The sequence below is a fragment of the Myotis myotis genome, unplaced genomic scaffold, assembly GCF_014108235.1.
Source record: "Myotis myotis isolate mMyoMyo1 unplaced genomic scaffold, mMyoMyo1.p scaffold_m19_p_15, whole genome shotgun sequence".
In the NCBI taxonomy this organism is placed as follows: domain Eukaryota; kingdom Metazoa; phylum Chordata; class Mammalia; order Chiroptera; family Vespertilionidae; genus Myotis; species Myotis myotis.
In genome coordinates this window covers 35,972,012-35,986,454 of record NW_023416319.1, presented here as the reverse complement: position 1 = coordinate 35,986,454, position 14,443 = coordinate 35,972,012, and the positions used below count along the sequence as shown (strand labels likewise).

The window sequence follows — 14,443 nt, the reverse complement described above, 5'->3', positions numbered from 1 at the left end:
GGCACTTCAAAACATACGAAGAAGTGGAAGATTGGGTCTCTGAATGGTTTGCCTCAAAAACAAGAAAAGTTCTATTGTGACAGTATCCACAAATTACCTGAAAGATGCGGGAAATGTGTAACCACATTTTTTTTAAATAAAGCACTTTCGATGTTTCTCTTGAAATTACCGTGTTTTCACGGATCACAAAATCCGCATTATTAACCAGTACACCTGGTATAGTTGCTATTAGTGTGTAATTACTATATAAGTAACTAAACTACATATAATGGTAATATTAACATTACCAAATAATACCTTAATACTGAATCTCACAGGTAAATTTGTCAGAGGTGAATGAGGAATAGCTGGTTAACTACAGCAAGGAGACTAATGTCTCAGATTCTAGAATCATTTTTTCCTTATTTCCTGTATGATTTATTGTGGTAGGTAGGACTATTGCTAAGCCTGACTCATCTGCATAATATGAATGATAGTGGTAACCTACTTCAGAGGGGTTTCATGAAGATTATGTAAAGTACACAGTCATTAGTGTAATGCCAAGCACATGTGATATACTCTACTATTGTTAGCTGCAGTTATTTTCCTAATCATCAGCATCCTCCTCCTAAGAAGTTAGGAGATACTTTGCTTTGGCAAATATTCTGCGCTGGTGGGTCACTGGAGATCCCCAAAGTATGTATTTGTAGGAAGACAAGTTTATTTCTTAGTTCTTTACTTCATGGTCTTTCTAGCCAATAATTCCCCCCAAAATAGTTATAGATGATAATACACATGAAAGTACGTAAAAGAAATCAAAGGAAAGTGGTTTGAAGAGATAAAGTCTTAGGAAGTTTGAAGGAAAGTAATATTCAGGTAAATATAATAATATCAAGCTGAAATAAGGTGATGGGTTAAAACAAAGGGAGATATTTGGCTTTTGAAAAGGGAAAAGGGTAAGGTAAGAAAGGATTGTGAAAAAGAAGTAAAGATGTTGGTATCCATTTGAAAAGTACAGAATGACTTGTAATGAACTTTCAATATCCCATGTTTGAGACTAATTATAAAGATAATTGAATAATCCCCACCAGCTATTAAAAAAAGCAATTTTGCCTTCCATTTACCCTAAAATTCTCTGTACTGAATAGTTTCAGTAGTTATATTAATTGGGTGTCAGAAGCTAAAGGCAGGGAATACACTAATGGGTTCCTAATAAACATTAAGAGTTTCACCCTTGTTCCTCTAAATCAAGTTAATAAAGTGTCATTTTAATTAATGAAAAACATGTACATGATGGGGTAAAGGTAGGTTTACAGGTAGTTGTATGGAAAATAATACAATAATTAGTACAAGAATAGACCGTTTAATGCACTCACAACTGTAAACCTACTTTTGCCCCACCCTGTGTAGGTATTTGGCTTTTTTTTTTTTAATCCTCCAAGTTAAGATCTTAAGAGGATTTCTAGCATTCTCAACTTTAAAGGTTCCTGATTTAGATTTTGTATAAAATAACAGCAGTGCTGTAGGAAGCATTTAGCTAACATTTTCAATCTTGTTCTCATCAAATACTTGGACATAGTTTTCGTTTTATTAGAGTTAAGTAGTTAAGTATAGTAATAGGGAAAATCTTTTGAAATAATCTAAAATTGGTACTGCTTATCATTGCCATTTGTATAACACTATGGGAGTCATCTAAGTTGGTTAAATTTAATTAATTAAAGTGTGTGTGTGTGAACTACCCTGTTTTCTTTTTAAATTGTAAATATAATCTATATTTAATATAAAAATATAAATTTATTATAAATGTACAACTTTAACTGGACTTCTATTTGGGTGAATAATTCTTTTATGTTTTAATGTTTCAGATTGTCATTTAGTAAAAATGGAGTTGTTAGAATAGATGGTTTCTCTTCTCCTGACCAATATGATGATGAAGCTATGAGTTTATGGACACATGAAAATTATGAAGATGATGAACTAGACATAGAAACTTCTAAATATATCTTGGATATAATAGGTGATAAGTTCTGTCAATTAGTAACATCTGAAAAAACAGCTTTGTCCTGGGTGAAAAAGGATGGTAAGGAAATTATATACTTAGAACATGAAATTGTATAAATTTGATTTTAAGAACTTGAAGTATGTTTTATTTGGGAGAAGTCCCTAATCCTGCCTAGTTTTGTTGACTTTTAATTTTGATAATAACACTTTTTGTGTACAAGTGCACCTATACATACTTAGGGTAAAAGATATTTTCCAGTCCGGCCGACGTGGCTCAGTGGTTGAGCATCAACCAAGGAACCAGGAGGTTCCAGGTTCCATTCCTGGTCAGGGCACATGCTTGGGTTGCGGGCTCAATCCCTAGTAGGGGACATGCAGGAGGCAGCTGATAGATGATTCTTTCTCATCATTGATGTTTCTTTCTCTCTCTCCCTCTCCCTTCCTCTCTGAAATCAATAAAAATAGATTTTTTAAAAAAAATATATTCTCCAATTAAGGTTGAAATGAATGGATTAGCAGTTTGTGAAATCACAAGAGCATTTTACTGTTTCTGCCATTATGACATAGTTTAGCATGACAAAGACAGTTTAGATGTGAAATTGGGAAATTATAACATTTGTCATATGAAAACATAATCCATCCCAGTTATTTAAGTTTTTAATCTAGTGTGGTTCATCATAGTCTTTAGAGTTAGGTATATATTTGAAACTCAACTTTACTCCCTGCTTAACTGTATGAATATAAAACAGGAATGATAACTACTTTATAGATTTGTTTAGAAAGTAGTCAGGTTAATTGTGTTTACTTATGTAAAGTACCTACAATACTAACAGCTCTCTAAATGTTAGCTTCTTTGGCTTCCTTTAAATCAGTGGTTTGCCCCCCAGGAGACATTTTTGGTTCAGTAACTGAAAAGTACTGGGGTTAGAGTACCAGTACATACCGGTATTGGCCACAGTGCCACTACACATTCTACAATGCACTAGATCAGTGGTTGCCAACCGGTGGTCCACAGACCACTAGTGGTCCATGAGGTCCAAAAGGTTGGCGACCGCTGCACTAGATAATCCTCCACAACAGAGAATTTTGTATGTAGTCCAAAATGTCGAAAGTGTCAAGATTGAGTACTAGTTATTTCAAGAAATCTGCTATTGCCTGGCCAGTGTGGCTTGTGCATCACAGTTGATTGAGCATCGTCCCATATCCCATGCACTGAAAGGTCACCAGTTGATTCCCTGTCAGGGCACTTACCCGGGTTGCGGGGTTGCTCCCAGTTGGGGTGCATATGGGAGGCAACCAATTGATGTTTCTCTGTCTGCCTCTCCCTTCCTCTCTAAAATCAAAAATATTTTTTAAAAGGAATCTGCTATTGATTTTTAATATAGGGTATCCCCAAAAAAACTTACGCACATTTTTTAATTATTAATTTCAATGGGTTAAATCTGAAAAGAAAGAAACATCAATTGAGCTATCAGCTGTAAAGTTTGTATATAGTTTTTGGGACCTTGTATATCCTTCAAAGTTCTTGGTTTGCCTTCACATTTTTGTTCTTGTGTATTTCAGCAAAAATTGCATGAAAAAGAGTATGTTTACCCTTAGATTTTTATTTCTCTGTATTTCAGCCAAAATTGCCTGGAAAAGAGCAGTGCGAGGAGTCCGAGAGATGTGTGATGCATGTGAAGCAACATTGTTTAACATCCATTGGGTCTGCCAAAAATGTGGATTTGTGGTTTGCTTAGATTGTTACAAGGCAAAGGAAAGGAAGAGTTCTAGAGGTCGGTTCATAACTTCATATAAATTTAAAACGTTTTTTAAATCTTTATTGTTGAAAGTTTTACATAGGTCCTCCTTTTTTCTTCATTAACCTCTTCCAGCCCACTCCCATCCTCTCCCCCACCTTCAAGCCCTTACCACCCCATTGTCCATGTCCACGGGTTATACATATATGCATATTCATTGGTTGATCTCTTTAAGTTAAATTTTTTATAATGTTTATTTTCTCTAGGATCATGCATCTGGAAATTAGATATGTGTGGGTATTTTTCCGATCTTCCATAATACATTACCATTAGGAAGTTTTTAAAAGGAGTAACCACAGTTTATTAATGGCCAGATTTTTTTAAGCATTTAAAAAAATTTTGTTATTTTTTTAATTCTCACCCGAGAATATTTTTCTACTGATTTTTAGAGAGTGGAGGAGAGAGCAATATCGATGTGAGAGAAACACATCAATTGGTTGCCTCCTGCACACTCCCCAACCATGGCCCAGCCCAGGAGGAGCCTGCAACCCAGGTACGTGCCCTTGACCGGAATCGAACCCAGGACCCTGTGGTCCACAGTCTGATGCTCTGTCCACTGAGCCAAACCGGCTCGGGCTGTATTTTTTTAGAATAAAGCTGCATCTGTTTAACCTGATCAGTATATTCACTCTTCACCCCTCATTTCAAGCAAGTAATTGCATAATGTAACCAAATTTACTAGGGCTTTGCATAAGTCGAAATTTAACACTTATTAGTATGACTTGATTTTTCTAAATATTGATCCATATAGTTCAAATCAACCTGTCCAAGAATATGCTGCCACTTACTACTTATTCCCTAATTTTTACAGAAGAAGAAATCTTCATTATATGTGAAAACAGCCTTTGAAACTATTATTTTTAATTTCTAGATAAATGGCACAAAAACAGTGTTCTGCATTTTAATAACAGCTGGAGATACTTTTAGAAACGTTATCCAAGTCAGTTTTAGAAGTAGCTACCTAATACTGATAACCTTGAAAGTATTGAGTTACTTGTTGGAATAAGTCTTGAATAAAATGAGACGATTCAAGTTATTGGAAGTATTAATGGTAAAATCATGTTTATGATAGATTTTTCATTTCAGTCAACTTTTTTTCAGAGTAGTATATCAGGTAGATGAACATGACTTAGCCATCAGTATCTTCTCTGCTGATAGGAGTACTAAGCTTCATTCTTTCTAACCTTTTTTCTTATATAACTGGGGAAGTATCTCCAAACATCTACTCCTTGGTGTTTCTGTGATATGAACAACATATTATATATGAGTAAAATGCAAAGCCATGATAAGGAATATCTTCAAAACCATAAAAATTTATTTGGATATTTTCAGTTGATAGAAGTAGCTACACTGCTATAAAACTTCATGACACTCATTTTGTATTTTCTGGTTTCATATGTTAATTTTAATGTATTATATTTTGCTATATCGTGTGTGTGTGTGTGTGTGTGTGTGTGTGTGTGTGTGTGTGTGTGTGTATACACACACACATACATATACTTGAATCCTTTTGTGAACAAGAATAGGGTATTAGCCCTACCCAGTTTGGCTATGTAGAATCTCGGCCCACAGACTTAATGGTCACAGGTTTGATCCCAGTCAAGGGCACATACCTCGTTTGTAGTCTCCATCCTGGTCAGGGAATGTGCGGGAGGCAACCAGTGGATGTGTATCTATCACATCAATATTACTTTTCCTCTGTCTCTCCATTTCTCTAAAAATCAATCGAAAAGATGTCCTTGGGTGAGGATTAACAAAAATAACAAAAAAGAATAGGGTGTTAATTTTGAAAGTATAGTCTGTCATTCACCAGACCATTTTTTAAAATGTGTTTTTACTGATTTTTAAAAATTTTTATTTTGAGAGAGAGAGAGAGAGAGAGAGAAAGAGAGAGAGAGAGAGAAATATTGATGAGAGAGGAACATCATCCATCAGCTGCCTGCTGGGGATTGAACCTGCAACCCAGGCATGTGCCCTAACTGGGAATTGAACCAGTGAACCTTTTGGTTCATGGGTTGGCACTCAACACTGAGAAACACTGGCTGGGCACCATATCATTTTTTTATAATCTATATGCCTTGATTATATTCTACCTATTCCTATTTCATTGTTAAATATTATAATAAACACACTTGACTAGATTATCACTTTACATAGTGATAACTAACATAAGCGTCTAAAATACAAGAAATTAGAAAACATTTATAAGTTACTATGTAGGCTTTGGAGCAGAAAGTCAGAAAACATTTTTTAAAAGTTTTAGATTGGATTTGACTTTATTTTGTATGGGACTTATGGAATAATAGTTCTAGATTTTTTATGCTGAATTTAATGAGCTTTGTTATATTCATTTAAGCTCTTAAAACCACATCATAAGTAGCTATCTTTGTCATTAAATTTATAGAGAAAATCTTATTGAGATCAAGGTATTAAATAGTTTTCCTGTGTATAATATGCCTTATGCTATGCTTTAATATGTTTACAACTCCAGGTATGGAATCTTGTTTGAAGGCAATAGTAGCAATTAAATACTGTTGTTAAACAAAGACCTTTCATGACCAAAAGCTTTTCTGAAAGAAAGGGTTTGAGCTAAATGCTAGCTGGAAAAGACTAGGTCCTGCAGCATGCAGTCTGACCCACAGGCAGCTGGGCTAGATAGAAGTGACAAACTTGTCCACTGTTCTAGAGTGGAAGGGCTCTTCTGTACATTATTTTTTGGGGGAAGAAATATGTAAGTTGTTTTCAAAGAATTTACATTGACTACAGATAAGGGACAGGGGAAGATGAACCGGGGGACAGTTTAAAGTGCATGTTTTGTAAAGAAGAAATAGTTACCCCTTTTGATTGGTTACTGGCAACAGTTCTGAAAATTCATACACAAGCAGGATGCAGTGGCAGCTGTTGATCAGTACAGAAATTGATGCAAAGCTCCAATTACATTCAAAATGTGAATAGTCTGTCAGTTGGTCCACAGCTATTAACTCGTTAATTACTCGTCTCTTTATCTTACTCTCTGGTGCACTGTAATTTAGGACATCACAGTTTTTCTTCTGTAGCTATCTATCAAGTCATGGCTTTTTCACATGTTTCATGATGGTTTCTCTCCATGTCTTTGAAGCATAAAAGGAAAATGAGTTAGTAAGTGATGAACGTATATCAGTCTAATGTACCTACGATTGGGCAAAAGCCATGTTTGGCACAGAAAACAAACAATCAAAGGAGATTAGCTACAGAGAAGGTAGAATCATAGCGTAGAAGGAGGTAACTAATACATTAATGATAATAAAGAATGGTCATTTTAGGAAAGGCTAACATCAATTTTATATCCTGTTTTTATAAAATTCTTAGAATGGTGGGATTTATTTATTTATTTATTTATTTATTTATTTATTTTTAAGAACCATACATTTGAATCCTACCATTGACATTTATATAATTGTTAAGGTCTTTATATAGAAGCCATCCATTTTATAATTGTATAACCGTGAGTGATATAAAAGTACATATGTTGCAATATTACAGATAAAGAACTGTATGCTTGGATAAAGTGTGTGAAGGGACAGCCTCATGATCACAAACATCTAATGCCAACTCAAATTATACCCAGTTCTGGTAAGTATAAATAGACATTATTTACTTAGTGTAATAGCACTTAGTTGCTCAAGATTATTTGTGCATATGTAGGAGTAAAATGGAATGGAGAGGTAATGTGTTTTTTTGTTATTTCTCAATGGAGGATATTTTTCCATTGATTTTTAAGGAGAGTGGAAGGGAAGGGGAGAGACAGAGAGAGAAATAGTAATGTGAGAGACACACATCCATTGGTTGCCTCCTGCAGACACCCCAATGAGGCCGGGGATTGAGCCCACGACCGAGGTATGTGCCCTTGACTGGGAATGGAACCCGTGACCCTTCAGTCCACAATGCTGTCCACTGAACCAAACCGGCCAGAGCAATTTATTTCATCTTAAATTGTTTGTGCTCCATTCTTAGAATTCTCCATGTAATAAAGCTAACAAGCCCAGCCCCATGACTAAGTATAAACCACAGATGAACTATTTTTTAGAAGGGGAAATCCAGAGTTTAATGAAAAATTTATTAGATTTATAATGAAAGGTTATTCTACTTTTTTTAAACACTGAATTTTTAATAGAAAAGAATGGAGAGCATGAAATTGGTTTAATGATCAAACCTATACTAGATAGAAGGATTGAAGAAAAAAATAAAAGTTAAATGGCACCAAAAAAAGGGGGGGAAATTTTATAATGTTTTAACATTAGTTTTAACTTTAATTAACCACTATTATATTTTGTAGTTTTGACAGATCTTCTAGATGTGATGCACACTCTTAGAGAAAAGTATGGTATTAAATCCCATTGTCATTGTACTAACAAACAGAATATACAAGTTGGTAATTTTTCTACAATGAATGGTGTATCTCAAGTGAGTATAAATTTCTAATTATTTAAATAAAATGCATGGTTAATTAATTAGCTTTGATATTTTATATCCGATTTAAGACTTACTTTTTTAAATTGTTTCTGTGTTACTGTCAAATCTGACTTCTTTTAACTGTGATCAATTGAAGAGATAGAATTTTTAAAATTCTGCTGTTCTATCCTCACAGGTTTTACAGAATGTTCTTAATCACAGTAATAAGATTTCTCTGTGCATGCCTGAGTCTCAGCAGCAAAATACTCCTCAGAAGTCTGAGGGCAATGGCAGCAGCAGTCCAGGGAGTGATATAAGCACAGACAGCAAGTTAAGTCCCCCAGAATCCCAGTCACCACTACACTGGTTAGCAGATCTTGCAGAACAAAAGTCCAGAGAGGAAAAAAAAGGTAAATGTCATTAATTATCTAACTGTACAGTGACCCTTGATCAATATGGATTTGAACTGTGTGGGTACACTTATGTGGATTTTTCCCATAAGTACCTGTACTGTTTATGATTCATGATTGGGAATCCACGGATGTGGAGTGCCAACTATATGCATTAATCTACACTATTTTATATTGGAGCCTTGAGCATCCATGGATTTTGGTATCCATGATGGTTGGGGGTGTCCTGGGACCAATCTTCCACAGGTATCAAAGGACAAGTTTGAGGAAGTCAAAAGTTATATGTGGATTTTTGACTGCATGGGGTATTGTGGGCACCCCTAGCTATGTTGTTCAAGGGTCAGCTGTATTATAGAGTATTATAATATAACCAATAATATACTTTTATACATTAATGTACTATTCACATAAAACAATTTACTTTTTGTCTTTTGCTCCCATTATGGCTTAGGTTCAGTAAAACCTTTGTCTTCTCTTATTAGGAACTTACCTCCCTGTGATTGCATCAAAATTAGTTGTAGAATCATTTCTGGGATGAGCACATTAATAAAGCCTCTAGGGCAGTAGATTTATTACTCACATATACCAGTACTTCTTCCTGTCTTAGCTATAGTGTTTTCATTTGTGGCAGGTATAAACTCATGCCTAAGATTTTGAGGAAGGCCTTTTCATATTCAAACCGTTTGACTCCATTTTGAAGGATCTAGCCCATCCTCTGGTGTGTGTTCAGGTGAATAAATCACTAGTGTATAGTTTTAATGTCTCACTATAAAATACAGAGTGCCAGTTTTGTCTGTACTTTCGCAGCATGCTTAATTTTATTTGAATTTTTTAAAATGTTTTATTTCAGAAAATAAAGAATTTGCCCTTGAAAAGCAAATTAAAGAAGAGAGAGAACAAGACAGTCCTGATTCTCCAAATAGCAGAACATCACCTCCAGTGTCCCAGAATAATGAACAAGGCTCAACCTTACGGGATTTACTGACCACAACAGCTGGCAAACTACGTGTGGGTTCTACAGATGCTGGCATTGCCTTTGCACCAGTATATTCGATGGGAACCCCAGTAAGTGAGATGCCAGATTTTTTACCTTTATATTGGCCTTAAGTTTAGATGATTTGGAGACTCAGCTTTGAACTACATAATAAATAGAGTCAGATCAAATAATATACACCAAATTATTTGGCATGTTCCTGTTTGCATTATAACTCATAATTTGAAAGCTAGAGAGTTTGGTTTTTCCAAGGTAAATGAATAAGGTTGGGCAAGTGGCATTTTGATGCCAGAAGGAGCCCTAAGATACTCCTTCAGAATTTGAAAACCATATATCTAATGGGGGAAGGAGGAGAACATGGAGGTAAATGTTTGGTTAGTTAAAATATTCAAAAATCAATTTTGCTTTCGTTATTCTCCAGAGAAAAATACAGATAATTGTATAGATAAGCATACGTTTTTAGTGGCCATTAAAAGTATATTGGAAATTCTACCTATTTGTGCGCTCTGCCCCAATCCTAAAACAATATAAAAAGTAGGAAAGCCATACTTCCAGTTGCTGCAGACTTGGCCTCACATGGAGACCACCAAAATTCTGGTTCCCACCTCTAAGGGCAGGAACAGTGTAGGGACTAAAGATCCATATTCACATATTCTTGAGGGCAAGTAAATTATTTGTGTTAGTTGTTTGCTATGTTAGTAGTAAATCAAAATGAAAGTTTATTCTGTCTGGAGTTGCTCAGTTGGTTAGCGTCATCCTGTGCACCAAAAGGTTGCCAGTTTTATCCCCAGTTGGGGCACTTATGGAAGGCAACTGATCGATGTTTCTCTCTCACATCAATGTCTCTGTCTCTGTCTCTGTCTCTGTCTCTCTCTCTCTCTTTCTTTCTCTCTCCCTCTCTCTCCCCCTCTCTCTCTCTCCCTTCCCCTCCCTCCCTCCCTCCCTCTCTTCCTCTCCCTCTAAGCATGTCCTTTGGTGAAGAGGAAAAAAGAAAAAGAAAAAAGTGAGTTTAAAACTGTATGCATTTCTTCTCAAAATATAATTTCCCCCCCTATAGAGTGGTAAAAGTGGAAGGACCATGCCAAACATTCTTGATGACATAATTGCTTCAGTTGTTGAAAACAAAATTCCACCAAATAAAGCCACTAAGATAAATGTAAAACCAGACCTTAAAGAAGAGCCTAGAGAAAGCAGAAAATCTGCCATGGATGAAAACAAATTGTTCAATGATATACCACATTCTTGGATCTGTGAGAAGCATATTCTTTGGCTTAAGGATTATAAAAATACTAATAATTGGAAGCTTTTCAAAGAGTGTTGGAAACATGGACAAGTGAGTATTTTAAGCTGATTTTAGTACACATTCTTAGAGGAACTGAAGCGAGTTAAAGAGGCAAAATGCTTTTCTTTTTAGAAATAGAAAATAAAGGAGGGATAGTACTTAATACATTTGGAGTAGAAGTAAGATATAAAAAGATTACCAGATTGATTGTTTCTGAATTCTTATTTTTGGCCAGATTTATATGAATTTAGGAAAGCACTGATTTTTTAATCAGCAGACTTTAAAAAGCCATTGTATTTACATAGTTTGGTACCTCCTTTTTCTCACACTTCTGTTTTAGTCCAATTAATAGATTTCATATCTGCTATTAAAGTGTTAATTATAGAAGCATTTTTTCTTGAACTGATGAAAAGTATAGATGTTTTTGCCTTTAATGTTTACCCATACACTATTTTTAACTTAGTTCATCAAGCCTTGAATGACAAATTCCATTATATAATTCTCAAATAAAAATGTTGGAACAAAGTTTTGATGTAATGTTTGATACACCTTTCAGATGGCAGTATATGACATCAATGCACAAAGTATGAACAAAATTAAGAATTTGCATGATTTAGGATTACCACCTTCAGTTTTTTCTTGCTTTCTGAAAAACATCATTGCTATTTTGTTTCACTTTCTTCATTCCTCAGATAGTTATTGAGCACCTAATAAAATTCATTCTTTATGCTTGCCACAAAGGATATGAAAATGAGTAAGTTATATAAAAATTAGTAAGATAGGAGTAAGAACTGTTTTAGTACAGTTCTTAATCTTTTTTTAGGTCACTAATCCTTTTTAATATCTGATGACAGTTTAATTTCTCTCTCCCCAGGAAAAATACATACCTGTACATTATATACATTTGATGCCATATTTCACATCCTGTATACTTTATCTCTAGATTACTTATAATACCTAGTGCAGTGTAAATACTATGTATATAGTTGCTATATGATACTGTTTAGGGAATAATGACAAGATAAATTTGTATTTATGTGTTTCATACAAAGGAAACCATCGTAGGCCTTAACTACATAGTACATATCAGCAACAACAGAACATCTCTTATTTTTCCTACTATTTTCTATTCATGGTTGGTTGAATCTGCTAATTCAGAAGCCATGGATAAAGAAGGCTGATAGCACACAATATTTAGCTTCCTTTTTTTTTTTCTTTTTGAGGGGCAGGGCTTGCCTCGCAAAGCTCAATACCATTGCTGGGTCACAGTTTAGACCACTTAACTTTGTGTGGGTTTGAAATAGTCACATAAATATTTTTATAAACATGTTAAATATTCTAAGAAGTTTGTTCAAGGTAACTATAGAAACCCCAAATAGGGAATGACTAAGCTAGAGTACTAATTCAAAAAGGCTGATCTGAATTAATGCCCTAGGGGTTAAGTGAAATTTTTCTAGATAGACAATAGGTTGGAGATGCTTTAAACAAGAGCATCAGGTTTGGGGGGAAGTGTTAAGTAGTTTTGTTTGTCTGGAACACAGATGTAAGAGTTCTATGGGGTAATGGTAAAGAAATGAGGTAGTTAGAGTTATGATTATGAATCTGATTTTTCAGATTATGAATGGCCTTTATATATCATACTTTAAAAGTTTGCACTGTATCCTACAGATAATAGGTTTAATTCAGTAATCAAAGTAAACTGACATTTTAAAGTGACAGCAAAACAGATTGAAAGTTGAATTAGAGGGGAATGAGACTAGACGCGTGGAGTCAAAGTGTTCAGTATTTCGGGAAGATGATGATGATGGTCTCAAGGTTCTGCTTCAGAATATTCTAAGTAACTTGCCTCTATAATTTTTAAAAATCCTCCTTTTCCTAAGCTGCTGGTTACCATCAATTAGAATGGCATAGGGTTGGATAAGGAATATTATTGAGTATGCATAATTGGGGCTGTGAATTGCCAACAGTAGTTAATTATCTAATAGTTGAATGTTTTAATAATAGTTGGACGTGTCATTAAGCCCATTGAAAGTAAGTTTAATGGAGCAGTCATCCATGTAGTCAACCAGATTTTAGGGTGGTTTTTTATTTTCTTTGCTTTTGAGATGACTATTGTTATAAGAACCCTAGTTTGAGGTTATTCTATGGTTCTCTAAATTTAATTATCGTATGAAGTTTAAGTGTACTTAGTATCTTTTACAGAAGACTTTAAGTCACAACTTTGTGTTCTCTATATTTTAGACTTTCAACTTCATTTATAATAAAGGAATTAAGGTGGGGGCAAGGGAGGGGGCTGAGAATAATACATCAGATTGCCTAAGAGGTTTGTTTTTTTAAAACATCACCATTGGAGTTTTAAAAGCTATAAAACTTGAGTTGTTGGTTTTTAGTTTAGAGAGCCTTGAGGGATTTTTAATTCATAGGATTTCAAAGGAGAGGTTCACTTTCAGAGAATAGTGATTAGGCTTGAAATTTAATGTTGTTATGCCTAGTTTAATATTTTTATTTATTATGATCCTTGTCAAGGTAAAAAATGTAGGTATGTGTTTTAAGTAATGGAAACTCAGAATGTATATAAACTTTTAAGCTCAAGGAGTTTTTATATAATTTACTTTAAAATTTTTAATATATACATTACATACATACAAACAAATGAGTAGGTTATATTGTGTCTAAAAATTAATCTGTAAATAAAGCAACCAAAAAATCATATTTATACTGTCTAGAAATGAAATTTTTAATGTACTCTACACAGCATTCTCATCCCTTTTTCTTTTTAACAATATACTGTATTGTGAACATCTTTCCAAGTCAGGGCCTATTTTTGATTGCCTCTTATTCTCACAAGTTGTCATTAGTACTAAAACTTAACATTTGTTGTATGTGCTTATAAAGTCAAATTTTGGAAGTGTCCATATATCTTTCAACTTTTATTTATCTATTTATAAGCCTGCAGTGGTTTCTGGTGTACATAAGAAAATGAACATGAGCTTATGGAAGTCAGAATCAATTAGTCTTGATTTTGGAGACCACCAAGCTGATCTTCTGAACTGTAAAGACAGCATCACTTCAAATGGCAATGTCAAAGAATTCTGGGATGGTTTTGAAGAAGTTTCAAGTACGTTGGTTTTTGGTTTGTTTGTTGTCTGTTCACTCTTTTTATTAAACATACTAGTATTCCCCAAAAACAATAAATTGTAAATACGACTTACCAGGTTTTTAATCTTTTAAACTTCTATATTACTTTGTTGTCTAATAAAAAGAAACAAATACAGATATTCCTCAACTTAAAATTGGTTACATCCTGATAAAGTCGTAAGTTGAAATTATCGTGTCAAAATGCATTCACCTAACCTATAGAATGTCAAGCTTTTAGCCTAGACTACCTTAAATATTACATTAGCTTAGATACAGTGGGCAAAAAACCCCACAAAATGCCACATAGCTAGCATAGGAAAAGAGGAAAATTCAAAATTAGAAATACAGTTTCTACTGAATGCCGGTTTTCACACCATTGAAAAAATGGTTGAGTTGATCATCTGTGCTT

At 34.3% G+C, this 14,443-nt stretch overlaps 1 protein-coding gene across 14 annotated transcripts in view; it reads left to right on the top strand.

Moving 5' to 3' along the window:
* The window catches only part of JMJD1C (jumonji domain containing 1C), a 252,566-nt gene that overhangs the window by 223,456 nt on the left and 14,667 nt on the right, over positions 1–14,443 (top strand). For 11 of the 14 annotated variants that reach the window (XM_036336855.1, XM_036336854.1, XM_036336848.1 and 8 more), the window contains 8 exons: positions 1,845–2,059; positions 3,603–3,755; positions 7,302–7,391; positions 8,095–8,222; positions 8,407–8,620; positions 9,471–9,685; positions 10,672–10,947; positions 13,846–14,014. In XM_036336855.1, the coding sequence (XP_036192748.1) occupies positions 1,845–2,059; positions 3,603–3,755; positions 7,302–7,391; positions 8,095–8,222; positions 8,407–8,620; positions 9,471–9,685; positions 10,672–10,947; positions 13,846–14,014 (1,460 nt within the window). Of the gene's footprint in view, positions 1–1,844; positions 2,060–3,602; positions 3,756–7,301; positions 7,392–8,094; positions 8,223–8,406; positions 8,621–9,251; positions 9,351–9,470; positions 9,686–10,671; positions 10,948–13,845; positions 14,015–14,443 lie in introns of those variants that run through there. The other 3 variants (XM_036336861.1, XR_004972207.1, XM_036336849.1) reach the window with 3 other exon arrangements.